Below are 17,794 nucleotides of genomic sequence, written 5' to 3'. Positions count from 1 at the left end.
CACTGCATTGCTTTATCTCTTGCAATGTCTCTGTCTCACCCACTGTGACCACCAAAATGCAGCCCAGGGGCTTTGAATTGGAAAGGCCTGATGACCACCATTCTTACTCTGTCTTGGCAGGAGGTTTTCTTGATGGCAGGCCTTTGTTTTGCTGTTGCGTTTGCATGTTTAGGGAAGACTCTTTGCAAGGAAAATGGCTCAGGGGTGTCAGTATACTGTTTCGTGGTGGCTGTCAATGCCCCCGCTCCATTTGACTGGTGTAGAGAGCATTGTTAGCACCTGAGGGGCTTTTGTGTGAGTCCAACACTGTCGTTAGCTTGATTTGATTTCTGATTGTGGGGGAGAAAGTTGTGTGTCTGAAAGTTGTAATGCAATAATCTGTGTGATGTCCAAAATGGGAGTTTTAACACATTAAAATTAACATTTTATCATTGATTGGCACATTTAGACTTAAGTAAAATTTCTTAGGAAGAAAATTCTGAAATATCAAAACATTCTCACTTGAAGACATATGTGACAATGTGAAAACAAAAAAAATCTACCAAGTACCCACTGCAAGAAGAGCAAATTCATCACATCTTTTTTTCAACACTCATCTTTTCAAAAACCCTTCCACACAACAAACTGTAGGTGTGTACCTGTCTTGAAAGTAAAAGGGGGGTCCGAATTTCAGAAAAGTAGCCCTTTCTAACCCAACTTAAACTGAAAGGTGCTTCTCCAGCTCAAAAAAAAAGTGGGTGTTTAAATCGTCTGAAGGGATGTCAGCATACTTAAAGAATGAAAAGAAAGCTCATCTCATACATATAAACAAGTCTTTTATTCAATCCACACTCAGATATCACTGGGACACACCTAGGTCTATTTCCTGAGTATGGGTTATCCATGTTTGAAACAGCTGCACTGTGGGGGGGTTGGGTGTAAAGCCATTGATTTGAGTGTGATAATGGTTTGATAGAATTGGCCTTTTAAAGTCAAGACATTCAGCACCATTCTGTTCTTTTAGACAGCACTTTCAGAACTGGTTTTTCAACACTTGTATTCAGCTCCCCTCTTTACTGCGTCTACTTTTTAAAAGCCTACGGAAAAAAAATTGGTGAAATAAGTTTTATCATGGAAATTTGCAAATATTGTAGTGTAACTGTTAAGCAAGCAGCAATTTAAATGTTTCTTTTTTACTTATATGGTCAAAAATGTTTATGGTTTGTGAGCCTATGTATCTTTTAAATTTTACTTTTTTCCTCAATTTTTTTTTTCCAACTTTCTCTGAATTCCAGGGCTGAAAGTTAAGGTTCAAACCAAGGAGATGAATAAGGAGAAGCAGTTCAGTGTACGATATTTTCTCAGTTGGGATGAAAGTGAATCCACTTCCATACTTCAGTTCCCACAGAAACAAGCTCATTATTGTAGCTTACAATATCTGTGTTAGTCTACTGCATTGGGCATAACTGAAAAAAGTGGTGAGGGGCAGCTCTTATTTAAATTTGATTTCATATAGAAAGCAAAGTATATATTTTATGGACATAGTACATATTTAAAATAATAGGATAACTTACTCTATAGGCTATATTGGCCTATATCAGGGTTTGTGGGGTTTAGTAGCTGTAAACGTTTTGCATTGTTTGAGACGAAGTTGTGAATGAGTGGGTGTTTTGTCCTGAATTCATTTTTACTTTTATTCTTGTCACTACACTCTGGTAATATTAAAAAAAAAGTGCAATACTGCATCAAAGGATTCTTTGATATTAAGATGGAACTAATAGCCAATTCTTGCTTTTTTTTGGTTATCCCCACATGTGCTTCTTTAAAGTCGTCCTCTGTAAATAAAAGAAACATACTGAAACATCTTCATCTTTTACAACGCTGTAGATCTACGAGTTCAAAGTTGTTTAAATGTATAATGAAAAGAAGTAATAATAAAATACAAGGCACAAGATACTTTTTTTCAAAAACGTGATCATGCTTAATGTTTGCAGACTTTAAAGGACACGAGGATACCGCTTGTTGACTACATTATTCCTTTCAATGTATTTATTAGGCAGCATTATTTGACCTACTTTGTAGACTCCCGCTCATTTCACCGAGAAGGGAATCTCGCAGAGATGAGAGGAGCGTCTCAACACCTCTGCAACAACTCTCCGTTGTTTTTCAAGTCGTGAATGAAACAAACGTAGATTGCATAGCGTGTCTAGCATATACAATATCAATCAGTTAGTCGAAATAACTTATAAATACAGTTTAACTAACTGTAGCCTACAGATGTGGTCACCAGCGACGTATTCGACGTTTATGATTTATGTAACCAGAACATTTTGCACAATGTTACATAAGGTCCAAGACACTGTGTAGCGGTGTCCCGCATTTAGGAATTAAATCGGCCACAGTTGCAGCTAAGATTACCACGTTTCCATATTTAACCGTGCTTTAACCTGTGTTACAGCGCAGACTTTCATCCGTGTAGGGAAAACAACAATGTTTGAATGACTGTGATGTTCTTTGAATGAAATGGTTCTCCCGTCAATCACAGAGACACGGTCTGTCTGCTGTGTCGCGAAGCGCTGTGATTGGCTCACGACTGCAACGGAGGCGTCAAAAGGCGCGTGATTGGTTGACAGCTGTTGATGAGGGCGGGATATGTTCAGCTGCGACTGTCAAGATTGGCAAAAAGCTGGCGCTGCTGCAGGCAGGTAAAAAAAAGGTTCAGGCGACACAAAACAGAAAACAGTATTCCTGGTAGAAAACGAGGGGGAGAAATGGAAACGGACAGCCAGGTGAAATGATATCTCGCTGCGGAAGTCTAAAAGCGACGCGTGTAAATCTGTGAAAAAGAGCAACACCTCCTGTTTCTTGGAAGAAAGTGGCGCTGTGTCAACCATCGTTGAAGCTCCCGGGCACGCTTTGTACAGCAAGCAACTTGGACAGCTGCGCGTTTTTCAAGCCATCAACAAAGAATGAAAGCATTCAAACGAGGTGAGTTTTTTTTATTTGATATCTCTCTACCATAAGTCAGTGTGTGCATGCCTGGAGCTGTGTGTCTTCTCTGTTGGTTTAGCCTGGTATGCGGTGCTCTTTGTTGCGAGCAAATGCAGCGTGTGTTTGTGTTTAAATTTGGAGGGACAGCTAGCCAGCTAGTTATCTGTGGAGGCAGGCATGGTGTCCATCTGGCGGAGTGACATGCGGGAGGGAGGCTGTGTGTTTTTTTCTGCCTGCCTCCTTTGTGCGCTCCAAATGGCTCGTTTTAAACAAACCCCGTCGTTCAGTCACTTTGTAATGTTACATTTAGCTTTTTGTAGGTCTTTTCTTCGGCGGCCGTCATCTGTATTTAAAGTGTGACGTAATCATTTTGACAAAGAGCGAGTCACCAAACTTGATGTTTGGTGTGATTGACTGAACTACTGACGTTCACATTAAAACTGCGAGGCTGTGAAGAAGAAAAAGTTAACTTTTGAACAGTCGGACCAGTTTGATTCGAGCATTTTAAACCCATTTAAGCATTAGAATAACTTCTCTCTTTTTTCAGGACAGGGTTATAAGGCCTGCTTGTGTGTGCAAAGCAACAAAGTTTAACACCAAAAAGTTGACTCCCACACTATACATAGCAAAACATCTGTCTCAACTTTGTCTTGGCTTGAATTGAATCAGTCGCGGATTTAATGGCTGTATGTATTTTATGGCAAACCTTTTAAACGTCTATCCAATGATGCAGTGCTCAGACTTGTGAGGATTGAGCTTTGTTGTGGGCTACACCATTCCTCTTTATGACTCTGAGATGTCTGTCATCGAGTGACTGAGTCCAACTTTCAGGACCACACTATCAGACACAAAAAGATTTAACCTGATCCAATCCCACTAATGCAAACTCAGTTGTTTTCTTCCTGTTTCCCAGTTTAAAAAAACACACAACATATTTGATTTCTAACCCTGATGATCTGCTCATTTAATCCCAAATGATAATTAGTGGGAGATTATACAGATAATTATCAATAAAACTACAGACCTAAAGTTACTTTTGAGGTATTATCAGATCTTATGCTATATTTGGAAATGAACTACTGTCCTCATGTGTTACACTCCCCCTCATTTCTAAGTGGGTTTAGGACTTCCCTTGTTGTCCAGGAATGCAGGATTCAAAAGATTTGTCAACTGCTGCAGCAGTCTAGAGCCCAAGTGGCATGAGATGAAAACGACCTCCTTTGCATGGTCAATAGGTTCCAGGGCCACTGGCTACTGTGATGCTGATATGCACACAATCTTCTTTGTGAAGACAGGCGCTGCCCCCAGGGGTCAGGTTTCACCAAGCCCCAGAGAAAGACATTTACTGCATTCTGCAACCCACCCCTGGGAGCAGGCATACTCCATTTTGAGTGGAAATTCTCTCCTGTGGCCAGCCACAGAGTGACAGAAGAAAATCCAACAAAGTTAAAAATCAGAGCCTTTGTTTTGTTTGTTTTTTAAAAAGAAATGTTACTAAAATCTCACGATTAAAAAAAATCAGGATAGATGTTTATTTTTAAAAAAAACAGGCAGAATAAATTGACTGACAAGGTCTTGCACTTATACATTGGTAACCTGTTCAGATTTGTTCTCACATTGTCCCTGGTTTAGTTGCGCTTTTTAATTTGTAAAATAAAGTCAATAAAATCCTTTTTTACAAGAAATGAAATACTTCAAATGGCTCTCTTCTCTCTTTCTCACACCATGCATTACTGAATAAAGATGCAACAAAAGACCATTTGCACAGATCAACGCCTTTTTAGAGCAGACGACACACAGATTTGATGAAAGCACGTTCCCTTCATGACGTAAGTTGGTGTCCGTAACAGCCTGACTGACTTCTCGCCTCCTCTTCCTCAGCTCTGGAAGACGATCATCGCCCGGAGCAGGAGCACTCCTCTGCCGTGTCCGACAGCGATGATGGTTCTCCCCTCGACCTGTCAGGGAGAGGGCTCTTTGGGAAGCGCCGTCGCCGCGGCAACCTGCCTAAGGAGGCGGTGCAGATTCTGCGGAGCTGGCTGTACGAGCACCGCTTCAATGCCTACCCGTCAGAACAAGAGAAACTGAGTCTGTCGGGCCAGACCAACCTCTCTGTGCTGCAGGTGAGCAGAGGATTTATTTATTTAATTTTTTTTCAAACATTAATTGTTCTCAGGAAACGACTTTTTTGGGTATTTCTTTCTGTTCGTCCATCTTATGTCTGTCCTTGTGTGTGTGTATGTTTTTGTGGTTGTTCAAACAAAGTCGATCTTTGAAGGCCTAAAATATCTACCAAGGCAATTTCAGTTTTTATATTCTACAAATTCATCACTACTTTGTCATTCTTAAAGATGACTCAAAGTTTTGTTTTAACAGAGCTTAAATAAAAGCACAGGACAGATCTTTTCCTTTTAATGAAGGTCTACACGATGTGCCTATAATCCCTCTGTTTGTCAACGAAGACAAGAAGTGGAAGAAAAAAACTGGATTTGAATGGAGGCCGTATCTCAAGTCTCATCCCTCCGACAAATAGATTATTGAAATGTATCATTAACTTCTCAGAGCTACGGCCCTCTCTGTTGTCAATCAATGATGCTGACATCGCTGTGCGTTTACACGCAGTTAGAAAAAGACATTGTATAGTATTTAACTGGATTTTAAAATACATGTAAACATGTAAGTCATACGGAAAGTGTGCCTAGCTGTATTTCTTAAAGTTGGACAAACTAGACTGTTGACCTGGTGCTTGTATCTTGGGCAAGGGGAGTAGTCCAGTTAAATAGAAGAATCAGCTTTATTGGCCAGGTATGTTTAACATAAGGAATTTAACTTCCCTCTGTACAATGTAAACATTACATATTAATTAAAAACATAAACGAGCAATTAAAGACTAATATGTACAAGACTAAATAAGATAGTAGTGCAAAAGGACGATGACGTGAACTTGAGTTAGCTTCATCAAGCTACTGAACTGCGTGTAAACCTGCGGAGTGTTAGTGGAGACATCACAGATCATCATAAGGCGGAGCCTCTTGTCCATGTCTCTGCAGTAAGTTCACTGGAATGCTTCTGGCTGGTTTCTCTGTGGCTCAGCATATTTCAGCTCCGAGCTTCATTATTGCCAGCTGTTTTGAGGGCTCTCATCTCTGTCTGCCTCACCCTCCCTCTCTCTCTCTCTCTCTTCCCCGTGTGGGCGGCTACACCACTAGAGGGGGTGAAAAGGCCTCGTGTACAGCTGAGATGAGGGAAGTGCGTGGGCGGTTGTTCAGATCACGGAGCCAAGACATTTCAGAAGCTTGATTGTGATGCAAGGCTTGAGCTGTGATTCTGACTTATCGGGTCTGAAGCTGTAGGGGGATAAAATGAATTTGGAAAAAGCCCTTCCTTTTGATCTATTTATAAGAAAACATCCATGTAAGCAACCTGTCAGGTCTTTTTTTTAATGCCAAGAAAACTTCTGCTCTTTTCCCAGATCTGTAACTGGTTCATCAACGCACGCCGTCGCCTCCTCCCTGACTTGCTTCGCAAGGATGGCAAAGACCCCACAAAATTCACCATCTCCCGCAAGGTTGGCGGCAAAACCGACGGCCCCTCGTCTAACGGAGACGGAGCCAGTTCTCCACACAGCAACTCTTCCACCTCTCCCCCCTTGTTTCAACATCGGCCCTCTGTCATCCGCTCTGCTCCCACATTGGACCTGAGCCTTCTCGGGAACACGGCCACCGCCATTCTGACAGGCGCGGGCTACCCTGGCAAGGAAGGCTCAGTCCAGGCTCTGATGAGGCTCGATACACAGAGTCTGCTGAGGGAGGCAGAGGAACAGGGGGCTGTTCTCACCAGCACAACAGCAGCGAGCCCCACCAGCGGACTCTTCAACACACCTCCCCCAACTCCTCCCGAGCTGCTGCCCACTCAGGACTTCAGTGACTTAAGGCTCCTCGTGGATGCGGCTCTGCAGCGGGCAGCGGAGCAAGAGAACCTAAAGAGACTCAAGGAGAGCCAGAACAGACCTGCAGAGGATTCAAAAACGGAACATGTGGAGACGTACAGCAGTGACATGGGACCCACGCCGCCTCCAGAGGACAATCAGCAGGTCATGGATCCTTCAAGGGTGCAAAGTCTGATGGAGAAGGCAATGGCTGCTCCAGCTTCACCTGTAACTTCTGTAAAGGCTTGGATGCCTCCGACGCTAACAGCCTCCATACCAGTCCCAACTCCAGTTTTAGTTTCCTCACCAAGGCAGTCCCCTCTTCCGGTAAATAAGATCATCTGGAGCCCCTTGGACCAGGATTCTGTCAGATCCTCCAGCCCGAGTCAGCCTCTTCTTCTCCCAGTGTCTGCCTCAGTCTTGGTACAACCCAATTTCCAGAAACTTGCTGCTGCTCCAGTTCTCGCCCAGGCTTCACCATCAACTCCAACCTCAAGCTCAGCCCCACCGCTCACGACATGTCCGTCAGTCCCAGCTACGAGGCTAGCCTCTATGCCCACACCAGTCCTCATCTCCTCCAAGCAAAGCTCCCCCTCTGTCACCGCTGTAAGCCAGTCCGCAACCCAAGGCGTAGCGCTTGTCAAGGCGGCCCCCAGTGGAGTCCCACTTTACTTGCCATTCCACAAATCCCCCACTTGTTCCTCACCTGTGTCGACTGCGGCTTTATCAACAGCCCCAGTTCACACCTCAGTCCTCCCCGCTGCACAACCTCTAACTTCTCTTCCCGCTTCAGCCCCGATGACGTCCACGGTAACTCCCCTCGTGGGTCAGGCTTCTCAACACGCGTCTGTTCCTCTTCAGGTCTGTTCCTCCAGCAGCAGCATCAATAGCATGAGCAGCATTAGCAGTAGCTCACAGAGAAGTTCAGCGATAGTGCCCAGCGTTTGGAGCATGGTCCACACTGAAACGAGACAACCAAGCTCTCTTCAAGTGGTGAAGACCCCCATCAGCGCGGTCTGGGGCCCACAACACAGCCTGCACACAGTGAGTGAAACGGTTAACTAGGAGCCGGAGGTTCCTTTTCGCCCCCGCTTTTTTAAAAATAAATGCATGTATATGATTGGAGAAGAGTTGGCGGTCATTCCCTTTGGCTGGACAACAATGTATATAGGAGAATGTATCTTCATCCCTTTTTGTCAACAAGTGTGTGCCTGCAGGAACGGGGAGTGAAAGTAGACCAATGAACTCGGAAAAATGTTTTCAACGGACAATGAACTTGCCGTTTTAAATATTTTCTACAAGGAGGCACCTGCTCGTAAGAACTCTACAATGAACAGTACTCGGTTAAGAGTGAAGTTATGTTTTTTTTTTTTTTTTTACATTTTTATTGTCCACATGACAAAAATGAATGAAGAGAAAAATGTCCGGTAATTGTAAAAAAAAAAAAAAAAAAAACACATTCCAGTTTTGGTAATTTCTATCACCAGCAGTTAGCCTCTTCAGTAGCATAACCAGACTCTGATGAATGTACAAAAGACATTCTTATTATCAAGGCTGCCTGTTATTCTTTCCCCTCCAGGAGAAAAGGGGATTTTTTTTTTGGTTTTTTTTTATCACAACAACTACATCTCCACTTTTTTTCCCCTGGAGATCAATAGAAGGAAAAATGATTGTTCGGCTCTGAATGTCTCTTCCCCCCACACACACGCACGCACACATTGATCTTCCTCTATGTTAAAAGCGGAATAGATTAATTAGCCGTCATGGAAGTCTCTCAACAAATGATGTCATTTTCTTTTTCTTTTTCTTTTTTTTTTAAATCTATAAAACTGGTCACACTTAGTGTTTTTTTGCTGAAAATGATGCAGTTGTGTCTTTCCTATTTATTCCACCATGATCAGTTGTGTATGTATTTCAGGGACTTTAGTTGAGGAGACAGGATGAGGGAGAGAAGGTCACATTGGATCTGTTACAGAAATCAATTTGAGTGGGGAGGTGGGCAGCTTGATGACCCGCTGACATCAAGCTCTTACATCTCCTCAGCTGAAACGTTACACTTGCTTGGAGTCGAGGCAACTAGTGCTGCACACTTTATATGTTAAATCCTCATATTTATGACATATGAATTATCTTGATTTCCCCATTTAATATGGATGTTAGGACTTGGGCATTGTTTTTCAAACCTGAATGTCTTAGGTGTGTAAAGATCTGAGTAAAGTGTCTTGATGAAGCTAATGTAGCAGATGAACTGGTATAGAGCAAATTAGCAGGTTTGTTTTTTTTGTTTTTGTTTATTTAAACCAGGAGGGTCCAAGAGCATTAAACGCATTGTGTTTCCCCATCAGTTCTTTCCATCTGTGTTTAGAAATGGTTTCTTTTGATCTGAAAATCATTCACAAAGCTGTAGTTTCCATGAAACTGACTTAGCATAAACCGAAATATATGGCTGCATGCCATCTGGACTTCTATTAACAGTAGCATCATGTGGATTAATTCCCATGTGAATAATACTTTAGCAGGATTTAATAATGTAAGTTTACCTGTCTTTGAGCTGTGCTGAGTTTAAATGGTTATTTGTATGTTTGAGGAGACGGAAAAGTCTGTCGAAGGAAAAAACAAACATTTTCATGGTAGATTTATAAACCCAAACACTCCACTTGAGACTGTATTTTTTTTTTTTTTTTGTCGCTCATCACTGCCATTATTGATCTGTGGATGTTAGTGGATTTTCCCCGTTTTTTCTCATTACTGGTTCACACTAAACTGATGTGCATTTATACCTCAATTTCCACAGGTCCAGTCAGGTGTGGGTAACATAGAATACTAAGTATTAAAGTCATTTTTTATTGTTCATTCTCCATCATGCCACTGTGACAACACCTTATCGGTTATAATACTGGAAATGGCTGGCTTCAGAAGAGACTTTTTTTTTTTTTTTAAATTGTAAGGTTTGTATGTGATTTTAGATGCAGTGTGCCGCTTCAATCAGAACAGACAATGTGACGTGTGTAAATATTTTCAGTCGTGTTTTTTGTTTCTATAGGCATGAACTTTCAAACTGTGTAGTTTTTTTTTTTTTCCACAGCCAAATGCATTCAAAATGTTTTTCAAGTTCAACGTTGTGAATCATGACCGTTAGCAGTATGATTGGCTGCTGTGCCTTAAACCTACGACTAAGGGATAATGTCTCTTTTTATATCAAAACTTCTCAATAGTCTGTGCAATATATGCCTTAAACTTTAAATGTGTTTTGTACAATAATTTCAAAGAAATAAAAGTTCAGTTTTTCCATAGGTGCTTCTTCTTTCGTCTTTGTTTGCTGTACGAACATAAAATGTTAATGTAATTATTTCGTGGCAAATTGCTCAACTTTGCCCTTTTTCGTGAATTATGAACCTGTCAATAGATGTTACCTACCTTGTAAACAAAAACTCAATTACTCTTCTACAACAGCCTTTGAATAGCATTTTTTAGATCATGGACAACAAAGTATTTCATATCACAAAAACAGACCAATAGTAGATGGTAGATAGCCCAGCGGTTATGTCACATCACCTACTTACAAAGGCTGCGGTTCTCATTGCACTTCGCAATATTTCCCTGTCCTGCTTCAGCTGTTCTATCCAATAAAGTGAAATATTTAAAAAAAAAAAAAAAAAAAAAAACGGATTTGAATGGAACTTGACATAGATGCAGCTAAAAATGGCCTTAATGAAAATAGCTTATACATAACCTCCATGATCAGATAGTCTTCAATATTATTGCACTTATACAAAATGTTCAGTGTTCATCTAACTTCAAACATTTTGAGATGTTCGAATGGACAAATTAGTTTGATTCTCTCCTCTCAGTAGTAATCTATTGTTTAAACTTTTTACATGTTAGTTTAAAATAAATGTTTATTTAGGTTACTGCCCTTCAACTTTTTACTGCTCTATCTTCACTGTCCTAAACTTTCTCCTTCACAGTTGTTAAAAGTAAAGTTCCACAACATGAGCATGTGAAGACTGAATACAGGGACTTAAGAAATAATCAGCCAAGCACGCACAGAAACTTTTTCGCCATCAATGGAATTAAAAAACTTTCTTTATTCGTGCAAGCGTTTTCAAGACAATTCCTTCAATTACACATACAAAGGCCTTTACCTGATCTTTCAACAGAGGCTACAAACAACAGCTGAGGGAAGGATGAGAGCTTTTTAAAAACAAATGGAACTATGCCTCACTTTTAATAAAACAATCTGAAAAATATATATTTTTTAATCCATTTCTGACATACCAAGGATACAAATATCACAGATAGACAGACATATGCAGTTCTTTTGCAGGTGTGATGGCTAAGTAAACATTGTTGGCACTGGATGAAGCGCTAAGTAAGTCCAAAAACCATGTTTGGTGTTTCTGAATGTCCAACCACGATCCCTGTGATGATCTGTCAGGATTTCAACAAAATGCAGATCTCAAATAAATTACAAGCTCCTACCTTTCTGAAACATGCTCAGCTGAAAGTGAACAAAACCAAATATCCATTTGGGTCGTTTGTATCAAACATTTTGATGTAAAAAATATTCCTTTAATATTTCTTTAAGGCCTACGAGGCCCACAAAGGTTGGAACTAGAGACTTATTTGTGTTGCAATTTGAATGCCGGAGTGAGGCAGTTGTTTTTTGCTTTATTCGTCATCCTTGTCTTTGGCACCGTGTTTGAGGATGCGAGTGAACTCTGCGTAGTTGAAGTTGCCCTTCTTGTCAATTGGCGCCTCTCTGAACAATTCGTCCACCTCCTCGTCCGTGAAACGATCGCCCATGGTAGTCAGCAGCTCTCTCAGGTGGTCCTCATGGATCACACCTTCGATGCAGAAAAATCCATTAGGTCAGTGATTAAACCTGTGTAAGTGGGGGGGGGATCTGTTTATATTGAACGCTTCGACTTATTTACACTGACTCACCTGACCCTTCCTCATCGAAACAGGCAAAGGCGTTGCGGATCACGTCCTCGGGGTCAGTACCGTTGAGCCTCTCGCCAAACATGGTGAGGAACATGGTGAAGTTAATGGGCCCTGGTGCCTCACTCATCATCCCCTCCAGGTATTCATCAGAGGGGTTCTTACCTGAGGACGAGAGGCACAGTTACATACACCTGCTATTTCTTTAGACTCCACAATACTCCCATTTATTTCTAAGTCTATTGACAGTAGAACAACCTTGACACTGAAAACTATTTTAATTATATTTCATTCACAACATGGGTGTTCAAAAGCAGGCATTTCAGAGCAATATATTGCAAAAGAAAAGGGAACGGAAAGAAAATGGGAAAAAAAAATCTTCATAACTGAAGCAGCAGAGTCCAAGATATTTTCGACTTTTGGTTCAGATAAAACCATGCCTTTATACTTTTGACCCACCACAAGAGATAAATGTTTATAAATATCTTGCAAAATAACCTCTTCCTCACTCGAAACAAGATATCTGTTATGAATGTGTAGTTTCTGACTCCAAACTGATTTAAGCTTGAGATCCTTGTTTGTTTGTTTTTTCAGACTTTACAGGGCACTTGAGTTCCCAGATAAAGTATGCAATCTTTTAAAAGCAGTGTCTTTTTTTCTGCATTTAAACTTGAGATATATGTGTAAAGACAAGAGGAGCACTACTTTGCACCTAGAGAGGCCAGCATGTCATGCAGATCCTCCTTGTCGATGAAACCATCTCTGTTTTGGTCGATCATGTTGAACGCCTCTTTGAACTCCTGGATCTGAGACTGGTCAAACATGGCAAAGACGTTGGAGGTGGCCCTCTGGGGGCGCTTCTTGGTGGTCTTTCCCTTGGCGCGCTTGCTCGACATGGTGGCGGCTGGATCTGGGCCTGAGCAAATTCATTGAAAAATAATTTGTCAACTAGAATGTAAAAATTGTGATATCATTATTGAAAGCTTGGCTTGGGTGTATCGTTTGTTCACATAACTTAGCAATAAATATACATTTCAGCATCACTGTAAATAATAAACTGATTCTATTATATATATTATTCTGCAGTCATAAAGCTCTTTGTTTCTTCTCTATAAAATAGAACATTTTCTCCTCACTTCTTGTTGAGTGAGGATCATATCTTTCCCCTGGATGTTGTGAAAAAAGATGGCCGTGATCATTTCACACAGTGTTCAGAGCACTCTGCAGCTAGCTTCAGGTCCTTCTAGAATTAGACCTGTCACTCGTATTCAGGCCTGCAAGGATTTGTCATGCGTATGTGTGTGTGTGTGTGTGTGTGTGTGTGTGTGTGTGTGTGTGTGTGTGTGTGTGTGTGTGTTGAGTGTGTTTGTGTGTGTGTGTTTGTGTGTATGTGTGTGTGTTTGTGTGTGTTTATGTGTGTGTGTGTGTGTTTGTGTGTATGTGTGTGTGTTTGTGTGTGTTTGTGTGTATGTGTGTGTGTTTGTGTGTGTTTATGTGTGTGTGTTGTGTGTATGTGTGTGTATGTGGTTGTGTGTGTATGTGTGTGTGTGTCATGGGATTGTGTGATACACAGCGGGTGATAGCAGACAGAGGAGCGGCAGGAAGCAGCAGGTGAATGTGCTTGATGAGTCATAGATGAGGTGACATGACATCATGCCCTGAGAGACACTGAGGTCATGTGCATATTGTATGTGACTAAATGTAACTAACACACGAAGAGAATTTTATCTGGTGAACTTTAAGACATTGCTTATGTTCTTCTTACTTAAATATATGTCTTTAAATCACACTTAAAAACCACAGTAGACTTTCTAGGTAAACAGACTTAGATTTCTTTTGTGTTGTTTACAGCATTACAATAATAATTAAGATTAAAGTTTTTACATTTTGACAATTGATAATTAAATCCTGCCAATGTTTACAATTACAAAAATGTATCTATTGGAAATATAATTCTAATAAAGAATTTCCTTTAAATACAAATGAATTTTAAGATTGAGTTTTGATCACCATTTGCTTGGGTAGTCAAATATGAAGATTTACATATACATTTGCATCAGGGTACATTCAAAGATTTTCAACCTGGAATCTACAATTAATTATAAATTCATTGCTATAGCAACAAGTAACAGGAACAGCACATAGCAGTAACAGCTATGCATGGTGTACTCTAACACTTAACACATCTATTTAAAAATAGATCTTTGCTGTCCTGTTTTCAACAAATCTCTGTCTCCACTTGCACTGTCTGTGTGACACTGTCTGTCATCAGGTCTAGTAAGCTTCATTAATGGGTGAGCCTAAAATATTTGTATCTTTGTGGGCTGCAGCTTTAAATATCTTTTCATCTCAAGTACAGAAGTGTCTTCCCTTGTTGATCTATATACAAATGAGTGCTGCTTAAATATGAGAGCTGATGTATAAATTTTATGGTCAATGCAAATTATAAAGGCTTTATTATCCCCTGCAGAATTTACATAAAGATCAACAGTCCAAAAATGGTTCTGTATGTTTAATTTCTCAGTACAAAGGTGTCACTTCATGTAGTTGATGTAAAACAAAGCTGGAGGTTAAGATCACACACACACACACCACACACACACACACACACACTCACACAATTTTGTCAGCCACATTCCCTCTTCCTTTCTCTCGCTGCAGACACATGCTGGATCACTCTTCCTTTTTCTTCAACTACTCTCTGACAAGGAGTCAGAATCAGTCCCTGTAGTCAGATACATGGAGAATCATGAAACATGTATGTTGTTGGCTCTAAGTCCTAACATTCTCCATTTAGCAGTCAGCGAGGAAGCTGTAAACAAAACAGCATCTAGCTCCAATTTAAGACTCTATGAACAGAGGAATTCTTAAATTAGAACGGCTCTTTTTCTCGCATAGATGCTGCAGTTGTCCCACAACAATCCACAGTGTCATTACACTGCTATTGTGAGGCGCTTATAGAATTTGTTGGGGCAAAAATTAAATTGCTCTAGTGTAAACAGAAGGTTAATGTGATTGTTTAAGTTGTGCCTGGTTTTTCGGCTGCAATAATACAGCTGTGCACTCTCTCCTGAGACAGGCTGATTGGTGTCAAGCTCTATCTCTCTTCCAAACGATCAATAATTGGGACACTTTGAAAAGTGTGATGTTACATTTTCAAGGTGAAGGACACATACGTCTACTCTCGAGCCCCTCTGAACCTGAAGTCAACAGAATAAAACAGCTTAAACAATGATTACAAAAATAATTCACAAAGGATCAGACGACTTTGGCAATATTAACATTTGTCGTCTGACGTGCCTCAGCCTGACTTGCTCTGACAAATGTATTTGTTCTCTGTCCACCTCTGCAGCTTCTCTATAGACCCTTTTATCCTCTCAGATGACAAAGCTCCTCTGTCCCTCAGTCCAACCCCCCCCCCCCCCCCAGCACACACACACACACACACACACATTGCTTATCACCAAACAGTAAGGCTGTCATCCCTCTCCCTAACTCCAGGTCATGGAGGTCACCACTACTTAGGAGGGGACGCCAACAGCCAGAAATTCCAAAAACAAACACAGAGTGAAGTGGAAGTTAAGCTCTCATCACAAGAAAGGGGCAACATTAAAGGTGTGTGTGTGTGTTGTGTGTGATCAAAATGGGTCAGCTACATTCAGAAATTCCTCTGTCTATTGTGCTGTAGTGATGACACAGTGGTAAACACACATGCATGCAGTACATTTATACTCTTTCAACAAAGATAAACAGGTTAAAGTTGAGCATCCTCTACATCTATCACTGTGATCTTTTTTTTTTTTTTGCAAAGTTTTTTTTTAATTTAAATGTCCACTTCAGAAGTGGTATCTGTGTCCTCCTCTTTTCCCGCAGCGCTGACAGTGGAACATTGTACCTCTGCGCACAAGAGAATTCACACTTCCAGCCCTTTAGAATACATGAAAACATGATTTCATTGAAATTCTCTAACAGCTTTCTTTCTCACCTTGATTTCAGGTAGAAAATATTTGGAAGTCCCTCAAACTCCTGGTGTCTGGCTCCAACACAGCAGTGTGAAAGGGAAACAGTCAGTCCTACTGGAAAGTTTGTTTAAAGAATCAGACTCCCGGTGGGTCCCTCCCCTTTCCACCCCGTCCAATGGATAGGCCAGCCTGACCCGTGCAAAGACATCTCAGGCAGGGCCATTTCTCCATACAAGGCAAAAGAATGCACAGGCTCCAGCTTGCTACTGCCACAGACGCCGCTCGGGTTGTTTGGGAAAGAGGCAGAAATGACAGGAACTACGATAAGGCTGCCTTATTTAGAGAAAAGAGCCTAAACATTTAGAGGAGGCTCTGTCTGGTGGAGGGTTGGAAACATGGGGAAGAGAGCTGTGAGCAATTGCAGAGCAGTTTTGAAAGCCAGTGTTTCTGTTGTAAGGCTATTGGTGTCCTTAAATAGGCAGTCTAGAAGGCCATCACTGAGGCCTGAATGGGCAGGGAACACCTTGAATTATGTCATGGTGCTAACATCTGTTTTTTTTCTTCTTTTTAATCCAAAAAACCTTGATGCTAACATCTGTTTTATGATGTTATTGGTATGACATCATGACAGTGACTTTGTGTGAATATATTTCATGTTTTGCCAATAAACCCTGCCTTCGCCAAAATGTGTAACAAAATCATCTCCTTAACAGGGCAATAAATAATGTGTTGTGTTAAAAAGTATCTGACCATCAATATAAACAAATGACATCTTGGGACACGAGGACATTTCTGCATATTCAAAATTTGACTAAAAATATGTCTTAATGCTTCCAAACATGTTATTCTTTCTGTGAAATGTTATCTTTATACTATATACACATAGATATAACCTGAAAGCAGATTGTCATATTTTTAATTTGTTTAAGGAACAGAGCATATTTAAATTTTCAAACACAGAGGAATATATATATATATATATATATATATATATATATACATATATATATATATTTTTCATTAGAATATGTACGTTTTAATAGTTCCCAGCATGAATGGAAGCATTTGGTTAAGGAAAGGCTCTATACAGGTGCAGTGATGCCCTCTACTGGTCTCTACTACCTGAGTTACCATTTTCAAGAGGTGACAAAAACTCCTCAATGAATAATGATGAGGATTGAGTGCTGGGACAAAATGAGAAAAAGTGTTGCCTGGCTGTAAGTGCATGAAATTGTTAGATGCACAGCGTAATAAAATTCTTTTGAAGATACTGTCTCGGCCCAGGAAAATATTTTCAAAAGAACTTGTCTAAAATTGGGCATATCTTCTAATACAAAGCCAGGCCTTTTCAAGGCAAAATAGACTTTAGTAATCAAAGCAGTAGTCAAAAATACATTACAATATATATATATATATATATATATATATATATATATATATATATATATATATATATATATAATCTCAGGCACATCTTTTCAGTCCAGAAAAGGTCTAGAATCTACAAGTCAATCTGTAGACTGTTGTAAAGTGCCAATATGGCAGAAGCAGTATCACTTAAACTTGTTTGAGTGATACACCAGTGATATCCTGACTTTTGTTGTTCACTGGACTAAACAGTTGAGATTTGGGAGGCCAATAGGGGCCATGTGGTATTGGGCAGGGTGGATAGTATCACTACCTGGATAGAAACTAACCTAGGCCTGCTTGTTGAAGGTGGCAATGCTGTTAGGGTTCCTGAAGCTACTAAGAATCATGTGGACAGATAGGTAACCTATCAGGAAGGCTAAATAAATTGAGTTATCTTTACTAAACATACAAGAGGCCAAACTCAAGATATGTTAAATTAAAAAGAATAAAACATCAAATGGTGATAACTCAATAACTCAAATGCCTAAAGATATTAGACTTAGACTTTCTTTATTGTCATTCAAACTTGAACTTTACAGTACAAAAATGAACACATTTGTGTTGCATTTGCTTGAGTGTA

The 17,794-nt window shown here is 40.4% G+C and overlaps 2 protein-coding genes across 2 annotated transcripts; one reads left to right on the top strand and one right to left on the bottom strand.

The window, feature by feature from the left end:
• The first annotated feature begins 2,595 nt into the window (after window positions 1–2,595).
• tgif2 (TGFB-induced factor homeobox 2) lies at window positions 2,596–10,191 on the top strand. The gene is made up of 3 exons (XM_079341460.1): window positions 2,596–2,967; window positions 4,852–5,093; window positions 6,443–10,191. The coding sequence occupies exons 1-3, from the start codon at window positions 2,949–2,951 to the stop codon at window positions 7,961–7,963; spliced, it is 1,782 nt and encodes a 593-aa protein (XP_079197586.1). The 5' UTR covers window positions 2,596–2,948; the 3' UTR covers window positions 7,964–10,191.
• A 1,226-nt stretch (window positions 10,192–11,417) lies between these two features.
• Window positions 11,418–15,966, bottom strand: myl9b (myosin, light chain 9b, regulatory). The gene is made up of 4 exons (XM_079340629.1): window positions 15,828–15,966; window positions 12,555–12,758; window positions 11,846–12,007; window positions 11,418–11,745 (listed from the first exon to the last, which is right to left on the bottom strand). Exons 2-4 carry the CDS (start codon window positions 12,736–12,738, stop codon window positions 11,570–11,572), a joined length of 522 nt encoding a protein of 173 aa, XP_079196755.1. The 5' UTR covers window positions 12,739–12,758; window positions 15,828–15,966; the 3' UTR covers window positions 11,418–11,569.
• Window positions 15,967–17,794: the final 1,828 nt, after the last annotated feature.

This window comes from Symphodus melops, assembly GCF_947650265.1.
Source record: "Symphodus melops genome assembly, chromosome: 4".
NCBI lineage: Eukaryota > Metazoa > Chordata > Actinopteri > Labriformes > Labridae > Symphodus > Symphodus melops.
The sequence above is the reverse complement of the archived record's forward strand: the minus strand, read 5'-3'. Positions and strand labels throughout refer to the sequence as shown.

Coding starts and splice junctions, on each gene's coding strand:
- tgif2 (XM_079341460.1), top strand. Junction 5,094..6,442: donor CCAACCTCTCTGTGCTGCAG/GTGAGCAGAGGA, acceptor CTCTTTTCCCAG/ATCTGTAACTGGTTCATCAA.
- myl9b (XM_079340629.1), bottom strand. CDS start 12,738: ATGTCGAGCAAGCGCGCCAAGGGAAAGACCACCAAGAAGCGCCCCCAG. Junction 12,008..12,554: donor TGACATGCTGGCCTCTCTAG/GTGCAAAGTAGT, acceptor TCTCGTCCTCAG/GTAAGAACCCCTCTGATGAA. Junction 11,746..11,845: donor TTTCGATGAGGAAGGGTCAG/GTGAGTCAGTGT, acceptor TCTGCATCGAAG/GTGTGATCCATGAGGACCAC.